At 39.0% G+C, this 25,524-nt stretch overlaps 1 protein-coding gene and 1 pseudogene across 3 annotated transcripts in view; one reads left to right on the forward strand and one right to left on the reverse strand.

Moving 5' to 3' along the window:
• Window positions 1-18,022, forward strand: part of KLF8 (KLF transcription factor 8) — a 337,674-nt gene extending 319,652 nt beyond the window's left edge. For all 3 annotated transcript variants that reach the window (XM_074392158.1, XM_074392157.1, XM_003943996.3), the window contains one exon: window positions 10,188-18,022. In XM_074392158.1, the coding sequence (XP_074248259.1) occupies window positions 10,188-10,369 (182 nt within the window). In that variant the 3' untranslated portion in view covers window positions 10,370-18,022. The remainder of the gene's footprint in view (window positions 1-10,187) is intronic.
• Window positions 486-1,124, reverse strand: LOC101051063 (protein phosphatase inhibitor 2 pseudogene; annotated as a pseudogene).
• Window positions 18,023-25,524: the final 7,502 nt, after the last annotated feature.

Consider the following 25,524-nt stretch of genomic DNA (forward strand, 5'->3'; position numbering starts at 1 on the left):
CATGATAGTGATTCTTTATAGTCCTTTTCAATTAAACAGACAAATCAAGTTGAAGACCAGTGTTAAAATACTATTCAGCCTGAATATTTATCAGTCTATGTATCTTGTTGTTCAATTGGCTTTTACTTTAAAAAAAAAAAGAAAAAGAAAAAGAAAAACAAATCAACAAACTTTATGATAGCTACCAACACATTTAGAGTAATGAAGATAAATTAGTTCCTCCCTAAACATATTAACTTCTAAAGCATAAAAAGCTATATAATATACAAATTAACCAGCATTTTTACAAAAGTAATGCAGTTTTGGACTGATGATATCACACTGTATTTGTGGTAAAGTACTAGGCACAAGAATATATATATATCAATTTGACATTTTCAGTCTAATCAGTCTCTAAGACTATCATTTAATTCTTGGCAATATATAATAACTGGTATGCATTTTGGTTAAGTCGTGAATTATGGATAACCAGAAGCAATGTATCATAGTAACAGGGTTTATATCTAATAAACAATTGCAGTGTTGAACAAATGTCTTCTATGAACTTCGTGATCTGTTTTGCTGTTGGTCACTTGCAGTAGATCCTTGATTTGATTCTTCTGTATTCATGCTTTCTCCATCTGCAGTCTAACATTTCTTGATCTTCATCATCATGATGTAGGTCTTTTGAAGTTAATTGTCTAGCTAGTTTGATACTGAGTCCTTTCATTGTAGTGAAGCTTCCTTTTCATTTCAAATTGTCGCTTTTTTTCTTGTTATTCAGCTGAGAGGTCACTATCCTTTCCACTGCTTTCTTGTTCCTGAGTCCGATACTTTGGCTCCAAGCCTTCAGCAGCAGCTAATTTTTTAGCTAAGGTGGTCTCTGTATCACTATCTGCATCTTCATCACCTATCATGCTAGCATGACAAGCACATTGTAATTAATCTATTTTCATTTTCATTAAATCATAGTCTTTGTCTGCTAGATGACATGTCACCAAGATGTTCATTTCATCCCACTTCTGAGATTTTTTGCTCAGTTTCTTGTCAACACTCCCGCGGGGCTGTTCGGCTGACACCACCATAGAGGAAGTTGTAGAGGTCTTGTTGTTCAGGATGCCCTTAATGGGCTCATGCTGGGTCATCGAGACTGCCATTGCCAGGGGCTCTGGCTGTCGGCTCAGGGTCACTCCTTGGCGTGGGGTCCGCGGAGAGAAGGGTCAGCACTAGCAGAGCCCCGCAGGCAGCCACGGAGCCTGCTCAGGGCTAAAAAGGCCGCACCTGCTGCCTCGGAAATGGCTACCAGAGCAGTTGTCACGACGCAATGACCGAGCCAATGCCTAACAGGTGGGCGGCTCCTCGTGCACCCTTAGCCGCCTCCACTTGACTGGCAGCTCCTGGGGAGACGCCAGCCCAGAGCTCCAGTACCACATTTTCTTCATCCATTGGTCTGCTGATGGACTCAAGTTGCTTCCAAATTTTGGCAATTGTGAATAGTGCTGCAATAAAAATGAGAGTGCAGGTATCTCATTGATATACTGATTTCTTTTCTTTTGGATATATGCCCAATAATGGGATTACTGGATCTTGTGATAGCTCTACTTCATTTTCTGAGACACCTTGAGATGTTGTCCATTGTAGTTTTGATTTGCATTTCTCTGATTGTCAGTGATGTTGAGCACCTATTCATATACTTGTTTGTGTTCTTTTGATAAATGTCTTTTCAGCTCTTTTGCCCATTTTTAAAATTGAATTACTAGATTTTCTCATAGAGTTGTTTTGAACTCTTTTTATATTCTGGTTATGAATCCCTTGTCAAATGAGTAGTTTACAAATATTTTCTCCCATTATGTGAGTTATCTCTTTACTTTTTTTTTTTTATTGTTTCCTTTACTGTGGAGAATATTTTTTTAACTTTATGGGACCCCATTTGTCCATTTTTGCTTTGGTTGCCTATGGTGCGGGGTATTGCTCCACAAATCTTTGCCCAATCCAATGTCCTGGAGAGTTTCCCCAATATTTTCTTCTAATAGTTTCGGTTCTTAGACATAAGCCTTTAATCCATTTTGATTTGATGTTTGTATATAGTGAGATATAGTGCTCTAGGTTATTCTTTTACATATGACATCCAGTTTTCCCAGCAACATTTATTGAAGAAACAGTCCATTCCCCAATGTATGTTCTTAGCACCTGTGTCTAAAATGAGTTCACTATAAATGTATAGCTTTATCTTTGGTTTCTCTATTCTGTTCTATTGATCTGTGTGTCTGTTGTATGCCAGTACAACACTATTTTGATTACTATACCTCTGTGGTATAATGTAAAGTCGAATAATATGATTCCTTCAATTTTACTATTTTTGCTTAGGATAGCTTTGGTTATTCTGGGTTTTTGTGGTTCCATATAAATTTTAGGATTTTTTTTCCTATTTATGCAGAAGAATGTCATTAATATTTTTATAGAGATTGCATTAAAATTGTAGATTGCTTTGAGTAGCACAAACATTTTAACATTTGTTTCCAATCTATAAACGTGGAATGTCTTTCCTTTTGTTTCTGTCTTCAGTTTCTATCATCAATGTTTTACAATATACATTGTAGAGATAATTTATTTTCTTGTTTATGTTAATTCCTAGGTATTTCATTTTATTTAGAGCCATTGCAAATGAGATTATTTCTTGATTTCTTTTTCAGATTGTTTATCTGTTGGCGTATAGAAATGTTATAAATTTTGTATGCCAATATTTTATCCTGTAAGTTTACTAAATTTTTTTTATCAGTTCTAATAGGTCTTTTGGTGAAGGTTTTAGGTTTTTCCAAATATAAGATTATTATCTCCCGCAAACAAAGATAATTTGTCTTTTTCCTTTCTAATTTGGATGCCCTTTAATTCTTTTCTCATCTGACTCCTCTAGCTAGGACTTCCTGTACGATGTTGAACAAAGGTGAAATTGGGCATTCTTGTCATGTTCCCAATCTTAGAGGAAAGTCAGTTTTTCCCAATTTAGCATAATAGTTATGGGTCTGTAATTAATATTTAATTCTTTAAATATTTTATTATGTTGAAGTATGTTTCTCCTATACCCAGTATTGAGGATTTTTATTATGAAGGGAGGTTGAATTTTATCAAATACTTCTTCAGCATCAATTAAAGTGACCATATGCTTTTTATCTTTCATTCTGTTGATATGATGTATCACATTAATTGATTTGCATATGCTGAACCATCCCCACATCTGTGGGATAAATCTTATTTGGTCATGATGAATGATCTTTCTAATGTTTTGTTCAACTTTGTTTGCTAGTATTTTGTTGAGGATTTTTACATCAATATTCATCAGTGATATTGGCCTATGGCTTTCATTTTTTTGATGTGTCTTTGTCTAGTTTTGGTATCAGGGTAATACTGGCCTCATAGAATGAATTTGCAAGTATTCCCTCCGGCTCTATTTTTCAAGATAGTTTCAGTAGAATTATTATGAGCTCTTCCTTAAATATTTGTAAGAATTTGACAGTGAAGCCATCAGGTCCTGGGCTTTCTTTTCTGGGAGACTTATTTTTCCCCCCAAGACCAAGTCTCACTCTGTTGCTTACACTGGAGTGCAGTGGCATGATCTCAGCTCACTGCAACCTCTGCCTTCTGGGTGACTTTTAATTATGGCTTTTGTCTCCTTACTTGTTGGTTAGTTTCCTCAATACATATTTTGAATTCTCTTTCCGAATGGTCAAATATCTCTCCAGAATTGGTCCCTGGTGCCTTATGTGGTTCATTTGGTGTGGTCATGTTTTCCTGGATGATCTTGATGCTTGTAGATGTTCATTAGTGTCTGGGCATTGAAGAGTTAGGTATTTATTGTAGTCTTCAAAGTCTGGATTGGTTTGCATCCATCCTTCTCAGGAAGGCTTTCTACATAATCAAAAGGGATTGGGTGTTGTGATCTAAGTCATCTCTGCATTAGGGGGCACCCCAAGCACAGAAACCGTATGGTTCTTGTAGACTTGTAGAGGTTCCACTTTGATGTTCTTGGATAAGATCCAGAAGAATTTTCTGGGTTACCAAGCAGAGACTCTCTTCTTTTCTTCTACTTTATCCCAGATGAACAGAGTCTCTCTCTTTCTCTGTCTCTGTTCCAAGCCACCTAGACCTGAGAGTGGGTTGACACAAGCATCCCTGTGGCCACCAAAACTGGGACTGTGCTGAGTCAGTCCTTAAGCTAATACAGCACTGGATTTTAGCCAAGGCTCGCTGTAACCACTACCTGGCTATTGCCAGTGTTCACTCAAGGCCCTGGGTCTCTACAATCACCCGTTGGTGAAGCTAGACATGCATACATCTTTCCCTTCAGGGCAGTGAGTTCCACTAGACCCTTGGTAGGTCCAGAGATGCCATCCAGAAGCCAGAAACTGGAGTCAAAAACCGTAGAACTCCACCTGATGTTCTCTTGTACTATGACTGAACTGGCAGTCAAACCATGAGTTCTTCACAGTCTTCCCTTCACTTTCCACAGCCAGAGGAGCCTCCCTCCTTGGCCACCACTACCACAGGCTTACAGGCAGTACTGCCAGGCTACTACTGATGTTTCCATAAGGCCCAAAGCCTCTTTATTAAACTTCTGATGAATGCCGCTTGGCCTGGGAATCACGCTTGAGGGTAGTGGGTTCCCCTTTTGGTCCAGGGCAGGTCCAGAACTGCCATGCAAGAGCATAATCTTGGAACTGGAGACCCCAATATCATCCTGCTTGTGCTCTATCTCTCTGTGACCAATTGGTATCTAAAGTGCAAGACAAAGTCCCCTTTACTTTTCTTTCCACCTTTCCTAAACTGGAGTGTTTCCCCATAGCCATCAGGTAGGAATGTGCTGAGTTTCACCTGAAGCCAGCAAGTCTCAGAGTCTCATTCAGGGTCCCCAATATAGCACCTGGATTTTGATGTTGGTTATTTGGGGGCCAGGGACTCTAGTCAGCAAATGATGAGTTCTGATAGGCCTGGGTTCTTTCCTTCAAGGCAACAGCTTCTCTTCTGGCCCAGGGTGTGTCTGGAAATGTCATCCCTGAGCTAGGGCCTGGAAAAGAAGCCTCGTGGCTCTGAATGATGCCCTATCCTACTGTAGCTAAGCTTTTATCAAAGATGCAAGACAAAGTCCTTTTTACTCTGCTCTCACCTCTTAAGTGGAAGGAAGGGGCCTCTTTTGAAGCTGTGAGCTGTGTAGCGCAGGGTTGGGGAAGGGGTGTTATAACCACTGCCTTATCTGATCCAGCTGGTGTCTTAATATGTCATATGCTCCCCCCAAGTCCACTGGCTCTGAGCCCAGTTCAGCACTAGGACTCATCTAAGACTTGCAGTCCTTGTGGCCTAGACTGCCTTTCAAGTTAATTCAGGACCCCAAAGCACTTTAGCTCATAATGGTGCATCTTCCCAGAATTTAAGTTCTGACTTCTCGGATGGGTGATTCCCCTCTGGCAAGGACTGGTTTAAATATTCCCTTCATCGGTGGGAGTCTGCAGAGTTCAGCCTAGTTTTGCTTTCTGCTGTGACAAGGCAGCACTGAGTTTAATACAATGTCTCACAAGTGCTGTACTCTCTGTCTGAAGCACACAGATTCTCCACACCATGCAGTCACTGCGGAGGGATGAGTGACGGGTAGTGTTGGCGATTCACGACTCGTTCCTACCCTCTTTCAGTGCCTCTTTTAATGATATGAAGTTAAAACCAGGTACTGTGAGTGGTCATCTGATTTTTGGTTCTTATGAAGGTCCTGTTTTTGTGTAGATAGTCTTGAAATTGGTGTTCTTGGTAGGGCATGACTGGTGGAGCATTCTGTTTGGCCCACTTGCTCTACCCCCTTCTCCATTTATTTTTCAATTGTATAAGTTTAAGGGGTACAAGTGCAGTTTTGTTACTTGAATATGATACATAGTGATGAAGTCTGGATTTTTAGTGTAACTAGGGAAGTTTTTAAAGTAGGGAGAATAGCAATCAATATGAGAAGGGGCAAGCTATGTAAAAAGTTTGGCAAAAGACTATTGGCTAGGCATAGTACAAAAGTGGTGAGATGGGAATAAGCTTGCCTTGTTCTAATAACTGGTACTAGTTAAGCTTAGCTAGGACATATTGAGCACAGTGGTGGGTGGAGAAAGCATTGCGGTGCAAGCGTAGAAGGGGGAATATCATTTAAGAGGCTAATGAAGCAATCCAGGCAATAGATGATGACAACCCAACTAGTATGTCGTCAGTGGAGATGGAGAGAAGGAAGTACACTGATGATTGAAAGGACATTGGTGACTCTAAGGCAGGCGTCCCCAAACTTTTTCCACAGGGGGCCAGTTCACTGTCCCTCAGACCATTGGAGGGCCGCCACATACTGTGCTCCTCTCACTGACTACCAGTGAAAGAGGTGCCCCTTCCTGAAGTGCAGTGGGGGGCCGGATAAATGGCCTCAGGGGGCCGCAGTTTGGGGACGCCTGCTCTAAGGTTTCTGTTCTGGGTGACTGGGTGAATGGAGGTGCCATTTATAGAGATGGGGAATTTGCCAGTAGTTACACTGAGTTTAATGCAGTGTCTCACAAGTGCTATACTCTCCCTCTCTGAAGACACATCAACCATGAATATTCTCTTGTCTTGAGTTATTTATTTCTAAAGTTCTATTATTTCTAATTTTGAATAGTTACACAGGTAGTAAATGGGTAAAGCCCCATAGGATTAAACCTTTGTATCTAGCCTAGATATACTTCTCTATTGCTAATACTCCACAGGTTCCTTGGGACAGAAGCAGCTACAGAAATGCCTGATTCATTGCCCTCCAAAGATTGCCATTCATTGTTAAGGGTCCTAGAGAGTGCCATCTCTGTTTTCGGTAGATCTTCTTCCAGCAGAGAGCCATGAGACTCTTGCTTATCTGCAGACACCAGGCATGCAATGGAGCACTTCATCTCCCCCTGTGTTTGCAATCATACAAAGCAGGAAATACAGCTCTAACAGTTCTCGTTAAACATACTGTAAGCATACCGTCAAGTCCCAGTGTATTTATAATGGCATTACCCATTTACCCAGGCTCCAAATGTATCATTGATTCTTAACATTATCTCCTTTTTTACCCCCAAGTCAGAGTCTCACTCTGTTTCCAATGCTGGAGTGCAGTGGCACAATCTGGACTTGCTGCAGCCCTGATCTCCCAGGCTCAAGCGATTCTGCCACCTCAAACCTCTGGAGTAGCTGGTAATACAGGCAGGTGCCACCACACCTGGCTAATTTTGTTTATTTTTTGTAAAGACGAGGTCTCACTATGTTGCCCAGGTTGGTCTCATTTATTTATTTGAGACAGAGTCTTGCTCTGTCACCCAGGCTGGAGTGCAGTGGCATGATCTGAGCTCACTGCAACCTCCGCCCCCCAGGTTCAAGTGATTCTTGTGCCTCAGCCTCTCGAGTAGCTGCGACTACAGGCATGTACCACCACATCTGGCTGATTTGTGTATTTTTAGTAGAGACAGGGTTTCACCACATTGGCCAGGCTGGTCTCGAACTCCTGACCTTAAGTGATCTGCCCGCCTCAGCTTCCCAAAGTACTGAGATTACAGGTGTGAGCCACCACGCCCGACATATCACACTTACTGTCTTTGCCACATAGTTAATATATGTGCTTTATATTATGAATTCTTTTTCCAAATATATGCTTTGCTCTTTAATTCAAATGAAAAATTGTTGGAGATCACAAGTTGTGTTGTATGATGTTCACTGTAACAAACAGGAGCTTGTTCAGTGGTAATACAAGGTAACTACTTTTGAAATAGGAAAATGGGCCTCACTGCTGAATTCATTTACAGTAATTTGTGTGTTGTAGAAATGAGCTCTGACCACCACAGGGTGTCACTGCTTTACAAGTCTAATTTTCCTCATTTGGGTGAGATGTAGACAGGAATTCTCAGAAGACATTTTTGAGAGATCGCAATAAAACATATAGATAGCAATGCAGCTGTTGGGAAGTGTGGAAATGATATAAAATCACATAGAACAAAAAGTGAAAATTTCATTTATGCTCTGTAAACATCCCCTGAAATCCCATTCTCCTTCCCTCTGTTAACAATTTGTTGTATAGCCTTCCAGATCTTTCCTCTGTGGAGAGAGAGAGAGAGAGAGAGAGAGAGAGAGAAACAAGGTTTATAAAACATAAATGAGATTCTACTCTCTGTGAGCATGTGTGTTGTTTGATTGTTCAGTATCTTTTTTTTTTTTTCATTTGATAATATTTCATTGGCCATCTTTTTGTCTCAATATACCCAGCTTTATCTCATTCTTAGCAGCTAATGCAGCAATTTCTGAATATTGAAATGATCAGTAATGACGTCTTTAATCTTCAAAGTGTTTGCCTGGGTATATTCCAAAGCTGTGATTCAGACTGGATTACACTCTCTTGCTCATTATGTGAATACTATACAGTTAATTAGCAAACACTTGGGAGGGTTGGTAGGTGGTGTGTAGTAAGCTGGAAAACAGTTTATGCAAGCCAGATTGCCACCAGAATTTAGAACAGCATAAAATTAAATGCCCTGGATAATTTACAAGGAGAAAAGGGGAAAAGACCGAAAGAGACTATTAGAATACCAATACATTTTTGTGTCTGCATTATTGCTTGTTTCTGATTATAAAATAATACATGCTAATTGTAGAAGATGGGAAACAGAAAAATGTATTAAGAAGAAAGCAGACTGGGCGCAGTGGCTCATGCCTGTAATCCCAGCACTTTGGGAGGCCAAAGCAGTCAGATCACCTGAGGTGAGGAGTTGGAGACCAGCCTGACCAACATGTAGAAACCTGTCTCTACCAAAAATACCAAATTAGCCAGGCGTGGTGACACATGCCTATAATCCCAGCAACTCGGGAGGCTGAGGCAGGAGAATCGCTTGAACCCAGGAGGAGGAGGTTGCAGTGAGCCCAGATCGTGCCATTGTACTCCAGCCTGGGCAACAAGAGTGAAACTCCATGTCCAAAAAAAAAGAAGAAGAAAGCAAACATTTCCCTAATCCTACAACCCAGGCTTATCCACAATTAATATTTACTGTTGTTTGTATAGCTTATTTTCTATTTAAAAATTTTTATTATGATACAACAGTATGATTTTAAAGCATTTTAAAACAGTTTCAAAGGGTATAAAGTAAAAATGAAAAGTTCTTTTCCCACTATTCCTGGTTCTCACTTTCCACATAGTCATTCATTGTTAACAGTTTCTCTCATAATGTACTTTTAAGTGTATTGATATTGCCTTTATTGTGAGTATACAAATGTGAGGCGTGTGATCTATATGCCACAATGAGGTCATACTCTGTTACTGTTTTTTTATACTACTTTTGTTTCCATTTAGCTTTCTATCTTGAGCATACATATCCTATATATAATTCAAATACAACCCAATGATTCTGGGCATGGAGCTATTTCAAAAAGTTTCACCTGAACACTGCACTTCATGTCATTACATGCCCGTGAGTTTCTAGCCTTACACAGAAGGCCTGTAGCCTTAGCTGAGGGCCCTTTCCACTGAGTCACACATTCATCTTGTGTATATATGGCTCTATTTTAGACTGTTTGGTGGGTGACATTAGAGGAGAGGACTATTACTAGTGTGGTACAATGGAAAGTGCTAAAGACCTGAGTTTAGATCCTAGGTGTATTGCCTGCTAGCTATCTTTAAGAAAGAAAATGTTTTGAACAACTTTCTGATATATTTTTATCCTTTAGAGGTGAGAAAACAGAGACCAAGCCAGGAAGAAGTGATTATTTAAGATCACACAGCTAGTTTGTAGTAGACCCGGATCACACAAAGGCCTATTTGAACAAGAGACTATGTGATTCCCACTCTAACATCTTGGCCTTTCTTTAGGATTTCTGTAAGTAACGATGTATTATTGAAAATCAACGAGAGAGTAGATTTCAAGAGTCCTCGCCACAAAAAAAAGTGATAAGTATCTAGTTAATATGTATGTTATTTAGCTCAACTTAGCCATTCCACAGTGTATATACATCTCAAAACATCATGTACATTTATACAGTGCTTCTCAATTAATTAATTAATTTAAAAGATGAACGAGCATATGCCTTCGAGGTTATTGCCTAACCTTTTCACTAAAGCCTTGATGCAAGTTACATATTCTATTATCTTTCTAGTGTCCAATCACCCCCTCTCTGATTCTCTTTGTTTTGTCAAATTTGCTTTTTAGGAGAGAAGCCTTATAAGTGCACCTGGGATGGCTGCTCCTGGAAATTTGCTCGCTCCGATGAGCTCACTCGCCATTTCCGCAAGCACACAGGCATCAAGCCTTTCCGGTGCACAGACTGCAACCGCAGCTTTTCTCGTTCTGACCACCTGTCCCTGCATCGCCGTCGCCATGACACCATGTGAGCTACACAAGTCGCACTAGAGAAGCTGCGCTCGTATCTTTCCTGTTTGTGTGCTGAGGTCAGGACAGTTTTTTCCTCTTTGACTTCAGCTTGCATCTGAAATGGAGTTGAAGCAGCCCATTGAGCCAAGTTGAGGAGACTGGAGGAAAAGATAGCTAGTCTCCCGTGGGGTTCTTCATATTCCACCTTCACCTCTCCATTGTCCAGACCCATTTTTGTCAACCTCCATATGGGTTGAATTCCAGTGTGGCACCCATGGATGCCTCCCATACCCCCTGCTCTGAAAATAGGACGTTTTTCCTACAGTAACAAAACAGGAATCAAACTCAAGGCTGTGAACAAACATACGCTGCTTTTTTCTTTCCTATTTTTCTCTTGTTTTCTAGAACTCTTATCCATATGTTTTTTAGATAAGTACCTAAAGGTGGTTTGATAGTGTCCTAAATGACTTTTTTAAGTTCCTAGATGGAAAGACCATAACAGTGTAGTTGAGTGGTAAGATTTACAAGGATTCGGTTTCTGAGTATGAGGCACATTTCCAGTGAATAAGCTGAGTCCCATACCAAACTCAAAAGGTTTTAATAAATCGAATCCTATTTCCCCTTAAAGTTTGGTTTTCAGATGGTGCTGGTGCTTCTGCTTCTTAAGTTCATCAAGGGAATGAGGAGTTCTTTTCCTTCTCCTCCTCTTCTTCTCTTTCACTTTCTCCTTCAGGATTAAGATTTTGCTGCACAATGATTATTTGTTGGGTTAAATTTGGACAGATACTCAAAGCACATGTAGACATGTCAGTAAGGAAAAAATGTTCCAGGAGAGTAGGTTGGGCCGTGACAGGAACAAACAGACCTAGGATGATCCTGAGAACAAATAGAGGGGTACATTTATTTGGACAGGTTATCTAAAGTGCTGTTAATCACAAACCTCATTCAAATGGCAGGCTGTTGAGACAGTGTCTTGAGGGGCTGGCTGTGCTGCTTATTTTTTCATTTACACAAAGAAACAATTGAGTATATTGCATGATGAGAAATCACACACTAGGGGCGTGTCATACAGAAGTGAGGGGTTGGAAGAACAGAGTGTTGTTCACTCCACAGAATTATTGGCATTCATTCCTGTTTCAAATGAATCATAAGATACTTTTCATGGAAACTGATGTACAAAAAGCAATTTCATGTTCTGCAACTGCTATGAAAGCCTAAGCCATTTATTTTAGCTATTACAGCAAGTTGAATAATATACTCATTTGGCTGCCCGATCAGATTGTTTTGTAATATGATCTGGGGTATAAAATCCTCTGTTCCTGGCCCTGGACCACAGATCTACCTCCACATGGCATATTTCCTCTCCTGGGGTCAGGGGTGGGGGAGGGGGCTCGCATCACTTGAATTTGGACTCAGCCTCTCTTTTAAAGATTGTCTTTATATTGAACACCTTTTTTTTTTCAACCCTGCTTGAATACTTTAGGTTACTATTTCCTGAGGCTGTCCATTCTCACCGAATTGTAGAATTCTAGCACCAAGAAGGGATCCCATTAACCATCTAGTTCTGTTCATCCCTTATATTTTACAGATGAGACAAATATGGGTCAAATTTGTTCTCCAGATGTTTCTTTGAGGCCTTATACTCCTGCACGCTCATTATCCTAGGGATCACATAATTTTATTTATTTATTTTTTGAGACATACTTTCATTCCGTCAACCCCGGCTAGAGTGCAGTGGGGTGATCTTGGCTCACTGCAACCTCTACCTCCTGGGTTCAAGTGATTCTCCTGCCTCAGCCTCCTGAATAGCTGGGATTACAGGTGTGTGCCACCACACCTGACCAAGTTTTGCAATTAGTAGAGGTGGGGTTTCTCCGTGTTGGCCAGGCTGGTCTCAAACTCCTGACCTAAGTGATCTGCCTGCCTTGGCCTCCCAAAGTGCTGGGATTACAGGCATGAGCCACCACACCTGACCAGGATCACATTATTAAACCAAATTAAAGTTTATGTGATTGGTGGCAATATTTGTCTGATTTTATGTTATTCTTCAGAAAAACTTTAGACCTCAAAAATCATTTATAGCTGATTAAATAGCAAGTAAAATGTACTTGTGGTCATTGCCATATAACGTTAGACACACACTTCTAACACTTCTATAATCTCTAGATTTTATTTACCTCATTTTAACTTGCAGTATCTATCTAGATCATAAACTCCATGAATCCAAAATTTTTCAAAAGGACATGTGGGTTTTTACTGTTATCATTGTTATCAATCAGGGCTTTTTCCTAATTTGGGGTATACAAGTTCCAAATGTGCATAATTGCTAAAGCACTAGGAGATCTCAAAAGCTAGTCTGTTATAGGAGACCTCTAATGTAGCTGTAAGACAGATTGGTAAAGATTAATTAACATACATTTAAACTTACAATTGATTGATGCAGTATTTCACAGTAGAGCCCAAGCTTACTCATTTTCTTCACAGTTTGGATCCTGATACTCCTTTTTCAGAGCTCAGAACTGAACTGCTCCCCTCAGACCTCAGAATCTTTTGCCTTGAGACATATGATCTGTTTATCAAAGAAGATGATCAAATATCCTGTTGACCAAATTAGATTGATCAAATTAGTATCCCAAATATTGGGGTCCCTGACATCTGAGCCTTTATTTAAAAATGTTCCTGTAGGCTGTGTGCTGGGGCTCAAGCCTGTAATCCCAGCACTTTGGGAGGCCGAGGCAGGTGGATCACGAGGTCAAGAGATCGAGACCATCCTGGTCAACATGTGAAACCCCATCTCTACTAAAAATACAAAAAATTAGCTGGGCATGGTGGCGCGTGCCTGTAGTCCCAGCTACTTGGGAGGCTGAGGCAGGAGAATTGCCTGAACCCAGGAGGCGGAGGTTGCAGTGAGCCGAGATCGTGCCATTGCACTCCAACCTTGGTAACAAGAGCGAAACTCCGTCTCAAAAAAAAAAAAAGAAAAAAAAAATGTTCTTGTAACATAATGAGAGACTTTATGTTTGTGAATTGTCTATAGTAAAGAAATTTTAACCCTATTCTCATTTCTCTCTCCCCTTCAAAAAATGATAAAAGCTTCCCAATTGCTTACATATGCTCTAAGATGTGTGTCAGGATTCATTAACATAATTTTATAGAGTACAGGAATTCAAATATAGAACACTACTGAGTTATTATACCAAAAACACATAAAACTTTGCTAGACAGGCAGTGAGGTGGTAGAAAGGAACTAAAATGTATCTCTCTTGAATAGCATTTGGGGTTTAATTGAATTTGTTGTGTTTATAACAGCAAAGCACCAGTAGCCTGGACAGTTGCTTAGGGCATCAATAGGATTGGATAATATTCTGGGATTTGTTGCAGCAGAAATCCTCTATCTGATGATCAGCAGTTGAACATAATAAACTTCATAATTATAATAAAATTTAGGAAAAACTGTGAAGAGTGTAAACTGATTGGGTAGATTAAATTGGCATAGTGCATTATGGGCAAGACAAAAGTTTTCAATATTAAGTTCTTTTAAAATAAGCTTTATTTTTGAACAGTTTCAGATTTACAGAAAAATTGTGAACTAGTACAGAGAGGTCTCATATACCTTACATCCAGTTAATTAACATCTTACATTAGTGTGCTACATTTGTTACAATTAATGAAACACATTGACGTGTTAATATTATTAACTGAAGTCCATACGGTATTCAGGTTTCCGTAGTTTTTACCTAATATCCTTTTTAAGGGATTGTTTAAAAAGGGTATTAGGTAACAACACCGACTGGGCATGGTAGCTCATACCTGCAATCCCAGCCGAGGTGGGCAATGACGAGGTCAGGAGTTTGAGACCAGCCTAGCCAACATGGTGAAACCTTTTCTTTATTAAAAATACTAAAAAATTGGGGCCGGGCGCGGTGGCTCAAGCCTGTAATCCCAGCACTTTGGGAGGCCGAGGCGGGTGGATCACGAGGTCAAGAGATCGAGACCATCCTGGTCAACATGGCGAAACCCCGTCTCTACTAAAAAAAAAAAAAAAAAAAAAAAATACGAAAAATTAGCTGGGCATGGTGGCAGGTGCCTGTAATCCCAGCTACTCAGGAGCCTGAGGCAGGAGAATTGCCTGAACCCAGGAGGCGGAGGTTGCGGTGAGCCGAGATCGCGCCATTGCACTCCAGGGTAACGAGCGAAACTCCGTTTCAAAAAAAAAAAAAAAGAATTGTTTCAGTATCTTGTTCAGGATTCCACATTACATCTAGTAGTCATATCTCCTTAGGTTCCTTTTGATCGTGACAGTTTCTCAGACTTTCCTTGTTTTTAGTGACCTTGACAGTTTTGAGAAATATTTTCCTCAACTGGAAATTGTCAGTTGTCTTTCTCATAATTAGACTGGGGTTATGAGTTTTTTGAGAGTAGGACCACAGAGAGGAAGTGCCATTTTCATCATCATCATACAGGCATACTTTGGAGATGATGGAGATTTGGTTCCAGATCACTGCAGTGAAGCAAATAATTACAATAAAGCAAGTCACACACTCTTTTTGGTTTCTCAGTGCATATAAAATGTTATGTCTATACAATCCTGTAGTCTGGTAAATGTGCAATAGCATTATGTCTTAGAAGCAATGTACATACCTTATTTTAAAATACTTTCTTGCTAAAATGTTACTGGCACAGACACAAAGTGAGCACATGCTGTTGGAAAAATGGTGCCAAATAGATGTGCTGGTAACAGGGTTGCCACAAACTTTTAATTTGTAAAAAAAAAAATGCAATATCAGCAAAGTGCAATAAAGCAAAGCACAATAAAACGAGGTATGCCTGTATTTACATGACTTATCACTGTTGTTAACCTTGATCACCTGGCTGAAATAGTCTTTGTCGGGTTTCTCCCCTGTGCTTTTTTTTCCTCCCTTCCACACTGTACATTTTGAAAGGAAATCACTATGTGCAGCCCATGCTTAAGGAATGGTAAGTTATATGCCACATCCTTGAGAGCAAGTATCTTGTATAAATTATTTGGAATCATTGTTTAAGGGAGATTGTCTCTTCTCCCCCATTTATTTATTTATACGATACTTTATTTATATCAGCATGGACTCATGGATATTTATTTTATATTTTGAGTTATAATCTATTACTACTAGTTTATTTTGGTGCTTAAATTGTTTCAGATTTGGCCATTGGGAGCTCTTTTGGGTGATTCTCAACTCCTTTTGATGTACTCCCATCATTTTTTCCTGGCATGTCCTTTCTGCCATTGCAAGATGTTCCAGGCTCATCTTACATATTTTGTGGCCTACTCCTATAATCAGCCATTTCTTCTAGGCGTCCTGGTTTCTTTTACTGGTTAATTATATTAGAAACCAATATCTGGGCATTAGGTATCCTTGTTACTACTGGGCTATTGTTGCTTCTAGGCCATGTCAGCTAACAGAGCAAGGAAACGTGTGTATACTATCCTATGTATATGCGCATGTCTATAAATATTTCTATATGTAATCATTCAGATTTTTATTTAGCTAAACATGAGTTCATATTGATGTTTTCAACTCTAATCTGTTACCACATGAATCATTCTAGCTTCTTCCTCTTACTTGTCTGAAACCTCCCACACTAATACTGAGAAACTTGGCTCTCAACCTCTGTCATCTATTTATTTAATTTTTCAACTTCAGTGTACATATATAGCAGTATCTGAATTGTTAACCTGTATACCCATGGGAAGCCACTTTGATCAACTACAGCACAGTGTGTATGTACATGATAGTGATATTTTTAGAACTCTTAACAGCTCTTTGAAACAAAGTGGTCTGCAAAATTCTGGAATTAGGGATTTCTGTGATCTGAGTTCCAAGAATCTAGGGTCTGTCCTGCTCCTGAAAAGTTTTCTCATGATCCAAACCATCGAGAATGTACCTAACCTTAAGTAAGCCAAAGGAACTGACTGATGCTCCAGTTTGCTAATCCTTGTATGAGGGATGGACACAGAAGAAACGGGGTGGGCCAAATTTAAATAAACACGTAGCACTATCTTTTCTTACTGTTAAATATGGCTGTCTGACAACAGTGATGTTACCCTGAGTCACCTCTCTTCTATACTTTTACAAGTCTCACTTGGTTGACCTTAGGCAAGTCAGATCACCTCTCTGTGCCTCAGTTAATCCATCTGCAAAATGGGGATCTCAATATCTACCTCACAGGAATATTGTGAGGCTTCTCATAGATTATGTCGGCAAAAATGATGAGAGATCTAAGTGAGCAAGCAAGTATTATAACCATTATTATGATAGTTATAATACCTTATATTTATCCAATGTAAAGATTAGACTCCCTAGGTGATAAAGAGATAAATTTGAATCAGTAAGGAGGATCATTGAAGAGTGGCCACTGGAAGCAATATTATTTATTCTCTTACTTTCACGTTCCCTACGTCTTCTTTGTTACTAACAATAGGATTATCATCCATTTCCATACTTGAAATATGTTAGGACCTAAAGGAAGAGGTAGGCAAAATTCATTGCTTCAAAAGCTGTATTCTTCCCCCTTTGTAACTCTGCTTGGACCACATCACATGTCACACTCTCAGAAGCACAAAGGCAATTTTCCAGAGCCCTTTAAACCTTGGGCAGTTCGGTTTCACCACTTACATTTCCTCTTTCCCGACTTACTGTACTCTGAATAGTATAGGTAGGAGGAGGGAAGTTGGGTAGGGTGGTTGGGGTGGGAGTGGGTTGGAAGAGGATGGGATTTAAACCAGTGGAAGGAAATTTCTTTGTTTTCCAAACACTGGTTTTACTTTCCATTTCCTTTTCTGGTGTTGGGTTGGGGTCAGAGGAAGAGACACTATTTTGTTAACTTTAAAACTCTCCTTCCTTTCTTAGAGTCACTGTAAGTAGCTGTGTTGGATGTTACTTTGTAACTATGTTGTATGCAGTGCTGTTTCATTGTATCACTGGATTAAAAGGGGAAGAGAATTCCTAACAGTGTCCATCCCTGTTTTTTGACAGGAGGTCACAGCAGGAGAGCAATGCCAGAAACTGGTTCTCTTTTTTGTGTTGGGGAAAGGAGCCTGCAGTGAAAGGATTAATTTGATTTTTTGTCATTGTTAGTTTGTTTAAAGAAATTATAAAGCAGTATATTAAGCTTGAGTCTCTATAACTCTTATGTTTGTGCCTCATTATTTTAGTGCTTTAGAGCAACACCTTGTTTTCCCTCTATTTTATACTAGTTCTTGCTCCAGAGGCATGGCTTTGAGGCTAGGATCATGAGCAATCTCTCATAAACAAGTCTGTTATGCACCTGGAGATACTCAAGATCTCAAGATTTGCCTCTGTTAGCATGGCCACTTAGAGATTACTCTGTTCTACTTCAGAGACTCTCCCACTATGGCATCCATGCAGGGTGTGTGCTTGGGTACTAAGCAATCTTGTTCAGTTTAATTATTGTACTTTTTATTAATAAAAAGATTTTAAACTTCAGAAATCATGGCTATTTTCTTGACTTAGTCGCCGATCTCTGTTTCTCTAGCATGACATGAGTAGATCACTTTTTTTCCATAGCTGGGTGAAGTTATAATGAAACTACTATATACGTAGTATTATGGGATAAGAAAGGAAGCCAGGTTGTCTTAATCATGACAATTACTCTGTTTAATCGTACGAGGTCCTCCCCATTTTGGGGAGTCTATTCAGCCATGTCCCTGAATGGAGCCTTATGAAGGCTTTGTGATCCTTTTGCATATTTTCTACAAAGGATCTGACAAGAGTTTGTAGGATACAGACTTAGCTGGGTAGATTTTCTTGCACAGATCTGTCCTCATTTTGTTTATGTTTTCTCAAGAAGTAAGGAGGAAAAGGATAGTATTGGAACAGCTTTCAACTTGAAAGCCACAGCAGTAAAAATTCTAGCTCTGAGTGAAGATGTGGAAGTTGCCCCACCTTTCAGAGAAACTCTGGGAGAAAAATAGGAAGAGGGAAATTCTGTGATGGAGATTGAGGCTGAGAGCAGGAAGAATAAATTGAAAAGTGACTGTTCCTGGGGATACTAGATGAAATTTTCACTACAAATGATGAAAAATAAGAAATCTCACAGATTTTTTTACTCATTTCTTTATTCTAAGAGTCAATGTCATCCCTTTGGGCTTAAGGCATTATCAATTCAAGGCTACCAATATTGACTAAAAACATACAATAATCCAGTCTCTTTTCTGGTTGCTATGGATACGAATAAAACCCAGCTCCTGCTCTCAAGAAATTAACTCTCTGGTGGAAGAGACCAGCATATGAAGAAACACATTAGTGTTTTCAGTGTTATTATGGAGATATGTTTAGAATTTTCAAAGATTAAATACATGTGAACCATGAAAGACACCATAAACAAAATTTAAAGATAGCCACATATATAATGCAAGATTTCTATCCAGAATGTGTTTTTTAAAATCCTACAAACCAATAAGAAAAAATAACAGTATACAATAATTTTAAAAGAAATTAACAAATCAGAGAGAGATTACATGTAGTCAATGAACATAAGAAAAGATGTTGAGGCCAGGTGCGGTGGCTCACGCCTGTAATCCTTACATTTTGGAAGTCTGAGGCAGGTGGATCACGAGGTTAGGAGTTCAAGACCAGTCTGACCAACATGGTGAAACCCTGTCTTTACTGAAAATACAAAAATTAGCTGGGCATGGTGGCACGTGCCTGTAATCCCAGCTACTCAGGAGGCTGAGGCAGGAGAATTGCTTGAACCCGGAAGGCAGAGGTTGCAGTGAGTCAAGATGGCACCACTGCACTCCAGCCTGGGTGACAGAGCAAGACTCCATCTCAAAAGAAAAAAAAAATTCAATCTCATTAGTAATTAGAAAAATAAAGTGAAGTTGAACTATTTTCCATTCATTTAACTGGAAAATGTTTACAAGTATTATAAGACCAAGTGTAGGCAAATGATATAGAAAGGGGAAATCATAAATTACTGGCTGGAGATAAAAATGGTAGTTGTTTTGGAGGGGAACTTTTTTCATATTTATTATGACCAAAAAGGCCTTATGCCTTACTCTCAGAAATTTCACATTTTGGTGTCTATAGTAGAGCAAGTCTCAGTTATACACAGGTTAGTCCATATACCATAAACATATTAATTTAAGCATTGCTTGTAATTGTGCAGAATTATAAACAACCTAAATACTTCTCCATAAGGGAATGGCAGTTATATCGTGTGATACAATTAATTGTGTGATATGGGTATCTTATATTGTGTGATAAAGCAACAGTTAATAAAAATGAGGTAGATCTATATTAATCTACATGAAATGATCTTCAAATCACATTGTTGAGGAAAAAAAACAAATCATATTGTTTGGGAAGAATTCCTACAAACCACATTACCATGCCTATGATTGAGAGAAGTAAAGGGTCTGAGTTTGAGGGTCTAAAATTAGTCTGTGAGAGTTCAGGAAGGAACTCTGTAGGGCTGGTGGAGGATATGGTCAAGAGAACACTGAATGCAAAGGTACCTTTTCTCTGAAATCTGCTATTTTAAATGTTTAGGCATTACTTAGGAGAGTTAATATGTAAATTTATGCTTGAGCACCCCTGAGTATATTAGCCTGCTTTGTTTATCAGGTTAGGACCTGGCAGAGAATTTGCATGTGTAGGAGAGAATGGGGCCAGGTACATTTTCAAAGGAACTAGAATAGGTCAGCAAGGGGAAGGTACATGTCCTGGTAAAAACGATCATTGCCTCTTGGTTAATGCACCATAAGATGCCAGAACAGCTGAGGGTGAGAGGCCCAGAACACAAGCTTTGGATCCCTCATTAGTTGAGGAGTGAATGGAGCGCCTTCCTGCTTGCTTGCTTCGTTCCTCATGCTGGATCTCTGGATCTGTTGCATTATAGTAATACTTGTGGGCTGTCTGTCTTCCCTTAGCATTTTCTCTAAATCGTATTTTCATTATAATGTGGCTGAACCTTGATAGAAGCAGATGGTCATCTCTAAACACTTATTTTCCTTTTCTTATTTTAGTTCTTGTCATTATGAAATATAAAAACAGAGGAACAAACAAAGCATATATCTACAATTGAAATAATAATGATAGCATAAACCCACATGTGTCCACTACTCAGGTTCAGATACGAAACATTTATTGCCCAGACCTCCAGAAGCATCCAGGTACCTCTTACTTACTTCGTCTCTTCCCTTTCCTCAAAGGTAACCTCTATCTTATTTTCAGTGATAATTATTCTCCTTTCTATGAAAACAAAAACTTTTGCCACTGATGAATGCAAACCTAAATTATAGTTTGATTTTGCCTGTTTTTGACCTTTAAATAGATTGAATCATATTGTATGTGTCCTTCTGTGCTTTATTTTTTCTCAGAATTATGCTTGTGTAATTAATCCATGTAGATATTTATTTCCATAGCTCTATAGTATTCTATTATATAAACAACTGTATTAATCACATTGAGCTTTGAACTTCCCTTGTGTTGTTTCAAGTGTAAAGGTAACAATGTTTACATAAACAATATTTCTATGAATGCTCTTTTAAATGTCTGGGGGTATACATGTGCAAGAATTTCTCAAAATATCTAAGAGTGAAATCACTGGGACAAAAGGCATTTGCTTCTTTTTTTTTTTTTTAGCTAGATGATGCAAAATGTTTCTCAATGCAGTTGCACGAACTTGCATTTCTACAAGCAGTGTATGAGAATTTTAATTTCTCTACATCTGCAAATATATGCTATTGTCTTTTTAAAACTTTTACAATTTAATGACAGATAAGTGTGTTTTATGGATTTTTGGCATTTCCCTGTGGACTGATGAGGAGACAATGTTTTCACATATTTATTGACCTTTTGGATTTTTCTGTTGAAGTGTCTGTTGAAGTCTATAGTGGATGCTATCACGTGCCACCCAGATACCACTCTCCAGGACAGAAGCACTCATTATCAAGCTACTGGGAGTGTTGGGAACAGATAGATCTCAGCTGAATTTCTCCCCAACATAGGGCTTACCAAAATTTACATACCTTTCTCAGGATCAGCCTGCATCCAATGGGTGTTTGATGTGAGTATATAAAGGGCCTGACCTCCATCCCAAGTCAGGATAGCTTTGAAGGGCCATTCTAGCTTCAGAACCCCCGTAGGATTGTCTAAGGCCTTTGCTGTGACTGTATTGCAGTCCTTCCTTTCCTTCTGTCCTGTACTGCTTCTTCCACTTCCCCATAGGTTTCGATCCTGAGATCATGTCCCAATGCATTTCCTATGTTCTTTCTAAAATCACTACATTTCTGGCCAGGCGCAGTGGCTCATGCCTGTCATTTCAGCACTTTGGGAGGCCAAGGTGGGCAAATGACTTGAGTTCAGCAGTTCAAGATCAGCCTGTCCAACATGGTGCAAACGCGCCTCTACTAATAATACAAAAGTTAGCCGAGTTTGGTGGTTGGTACCTGTAATCTCAGCTACTCGAGAGACTGAGGCAGGAGAATCTCCTAAACCCAGGAATCGGAGGCTGCAGTGAGCCAAGACTGCACCACTGCACTCCAGCCTGCAAAAGAGGGAGACTGTGTCTCAGAAAAAAAAAAAAAAAAAAGAAAATCACTACATTTCTGTCTTTTGAATTTAGATCTTAATTCATCCCATAATTAATGTTTGCATGTGATATGATAGAGGTCTTACATCATTTTTTCGTACATGGATGACCAGTTGTCCCAGCATGATTTCTTGAAACACCCACTCTTTCCCCGCCAATATGCAATACCATTCTGTTATACTAAGTAACACAAGGGTTAATTTTGGGGCCTCCATTTTTGTTCAAATACTACACACACTTATAATAGCTTTATAATTAGGCTTGATACCTGGTGGAGAAAATCTCATGAGTATGTTTTTCTCCATTAAACCATTAATTGAGTGGATTATACTTTTGTAATGTTAAATCAACTTTGTATTCACAGAATGAACTCACCCTGATCATAGTGTATTATCCTTTTTACTAATAAATAATAATAAATTGTTACTTATAATATTGCTATACATTTCTGAATTCGGTTTGCTAACATTTATACCATGAATAAGATTGGCCTGAGACAGCGCTAGAGTTTCCTTTTGTTTGTTTGTTTGTTTGTTTTTGTTTTTGTTTTTTTTTGAGATGGAGTCTCGCTCTATTGCGCAGGCTGGAGTGCAATGGCGTGATTTTGGCTCACTGCTACCTCTACCTCCCAGGTTCAAGTAATTTTCCTGCCTCAACCTCCTGAGTAGCTGGGATTACAGGTGCCCACCACCACTCCTGGCTAATTTTTGTATTTTTAGTAGAGACGGGGTTTCACCATATTGGCCAGGCTGGTGTCGAACTCCCGACCTCAGGTGATCCACCAGTCTTGGCATCCCAAAATGCTGGGATTACAGGTGTGAGCAAGCATGCTGGGCCAGCTCCAGAGTTTTCTATAGTTTTGGGATAAGTTTAAGACTGGAATTATTTATTCCTTGAATATCTCAGTTTTTTTTTTTTTTTCTGGGAATAATTTAATCTATTAGTTCAACATTTTGGATATTTTATTCTTTCTTGAGTTAATTTTGATGTTATATTTCTCCTAGGAATTTGCTGGTTTCACTGCAATTTAAAATTTACTAGCATAAAGTTAATAATTGCTTCATTTATCCTACAATTTCTTTTGAAATTTTTCAAACCTATAGAAAAGTGGAAAGAATATTGCAACGAACACCCATATACCCTTCATCCAAATTTACCAATGGTCATCATTTTACCACGACTGTTACCTATTTATACACATGCATGCTTGCACGCACACACACATGTGCACACACACACAGACACACACACACATACAAACTTTCAGTTCAATGATTTGAAAATGAGTGGAATAGAGGTCATGACAATTGACTAATAAATACTTTAGTGTGCATTGGTTAAGAACAAATATATTCTTTTACGTTACCATAATGCATTATCATAATAGAGAGAATAAAAATAATTGCGTAAGTTTACCTACTATAAGGTCATATTGAAATCTAATTGTCCCTAAAATGCCTTTTATAGTTTTTTTTCTTTTTTTGATCTAGTATTCAGTGAAATTTTACACATTACATTTGATTATGTCTCTTTGGTGTGTTTTAATGAAAATGAAGTATGTTGGAATTTTGTTTGCTTCTTAATGACACTGAATTTTTTAGAGTCCAGGCCAGTTCTTACAGAATGTTTCTCATTCTGGATTATTAGGATTGTTTCCTTATGACATTCAGATAAAATAGTGTTTGTGAAAATACTATATAAGTTATACTGTATACTTCACATTTCATCTGATCATGAGGTACATAATGTAAATGTAAATTTACTCCAATATTTGAAATGCTATTTTTGATCACTGCATTACCTGACTTTCCAGATTTCTTCAGTGTAAAGTACATTTTCCTTATGTAATTTGTAATTAATTACTGGAATGATATTCTGTTCTCCATCAACTTCTCTGAGTTTAATGCCAAAGAGTACTGTATTTTAGTGAAATGCTAAGTGTCTATTTAGAGTTTCTAATCTTAGTTTTATGCTTTTATTATGTCTTTTTAGTTTCTAGAAAATCCATTTGGTTCTTCTTTTTTTTTTTTTTTAAACGGAGTTTCACTCTTGTTACCCAGGCTGGAGTGCAATGGTGCGATCTCGGCTCACCGCAACCTCCGCCTCCTGGGTTCAGGCAATTTCTCCTGCCTCAGCCTCCTGAGTAGCTGGGATTACAGGCACGTGCCACCATGCCCAGCTAATTTTTTTTGTATTTTTAGTAGAGACGGGGTTTCACCATGTTGACCAGGATGGTCTTGATCTCTTGACCTCGTGATCCACCCGCCTCGGCCTCCCAAAGTGCTGGGATTACAGGCTTGAGCCACCGCGCCCGGCCCATTTGGTTCTTTTATAAATCTGTAGGATCATTCTTTATAGCTTACTGTTCATTACACATATTTTAAGTTTACATTTTACCTCTTTAAACGTAACAAGCATAGTCATTACATATTTTATGTCTGAGAATTCCAATATCTGAAGTTTTTGTGGATCTTTCTCTGTTATCAGTATGTGACAGCTTTCCGTCGTGGCTCCTTATTCTGCTCTGTTGCTGGGTATTTTTTTGTGGTAAGCAGCCCATTCTTGAAAATTTATTTATAGGACTTCTTTAAGAACTTAGATGATGGAATCTTTTTCTATAGGGAATTGGCATTTGCTTCCTTCAGGTACTGGAGTATTATTATTGTAGAATGACATTAAATTCAATTAACAGCTTGAGGCTTTTAGGGCCACCTAGATGATGGGAATTTGGGTTGTAATTCTCATAAGGGTGTGCTTGAGTTACAAAATTTCAGTGATAGCTTTATCCCCTGCATTGCTTAGGAACCAGGCAACTTTCCTTGCAGTTCTCTGGGGGTTGGTGCAGGTTGGGTATGTTTACTTCTACTTCTTCCTTTCACTGACAGTATAGCTCTTTAGGGTTTCAAATGTACGGAATCAGGGTCTCTTGTTAGATTTCCTATCTATGTGGATTCCGGACTTTATCTTCCATCCCTGTAAAATACCAAACCCATGAAAACAAGTGTTCAATGCACAAAAGTGGCTTCATTGCTTCTGTTATTTTTTTTTCTTTCTTTCTTTCTTTGTTTTTTGTTTTTTTTTTTTTTTTGAGACGGAGTTTCACTCTTGTTACCCAGGCTGGAGTGCAATGGCGCGATCTCGGCTCGCCACAACCTCCGCCTCCTGGGTTCAGGCAATTCTCCTGCCTCAGCCCCCTGAGTAGCTGGGATTACAGGCACGCGCCACCATGCCCAGTTAATTTTTTGTATTTTTAGTAGAGATGGGGTTTCACCATGTTGACCAGGATGGTCTTGATCTCCTGACCTCGTGATCTACCCACCTCGGCCTCCCAAAGTGCTGGGATTACAGGCTTGAGCCACCGCGCCCGGCCGCTTCTGTTATTTTTAAGGACAATTGAGTAGATTTTAATACAACCTTACAGTAGGGAAAATTATGTAATTATTTTTATTGTCTCAATTATGATAATGCATTGTGGTTATGTGGGAGAATATATTTATTCTTAAGTGATGTACACTAAAGTGTGTGTGTGTGTGTGTGACTGTATGTGTGTGCGTGCATGTGAACAGATAGATAAAAT

Source organism: Saimiri boliviensis, chromosome X, assembly GCF_048565385.1.
Source record: "Saimiri boliviensis isolate mSaiBol1 chromosome X, mSaiBol1.pri, whole genome shotgun sequence".
Lineage (NCBI taxonomy): Eukaryota > Metazoa > Chordata > Mammalia > Primates > Cebidae > Saimiri > Saimiri boliviensis.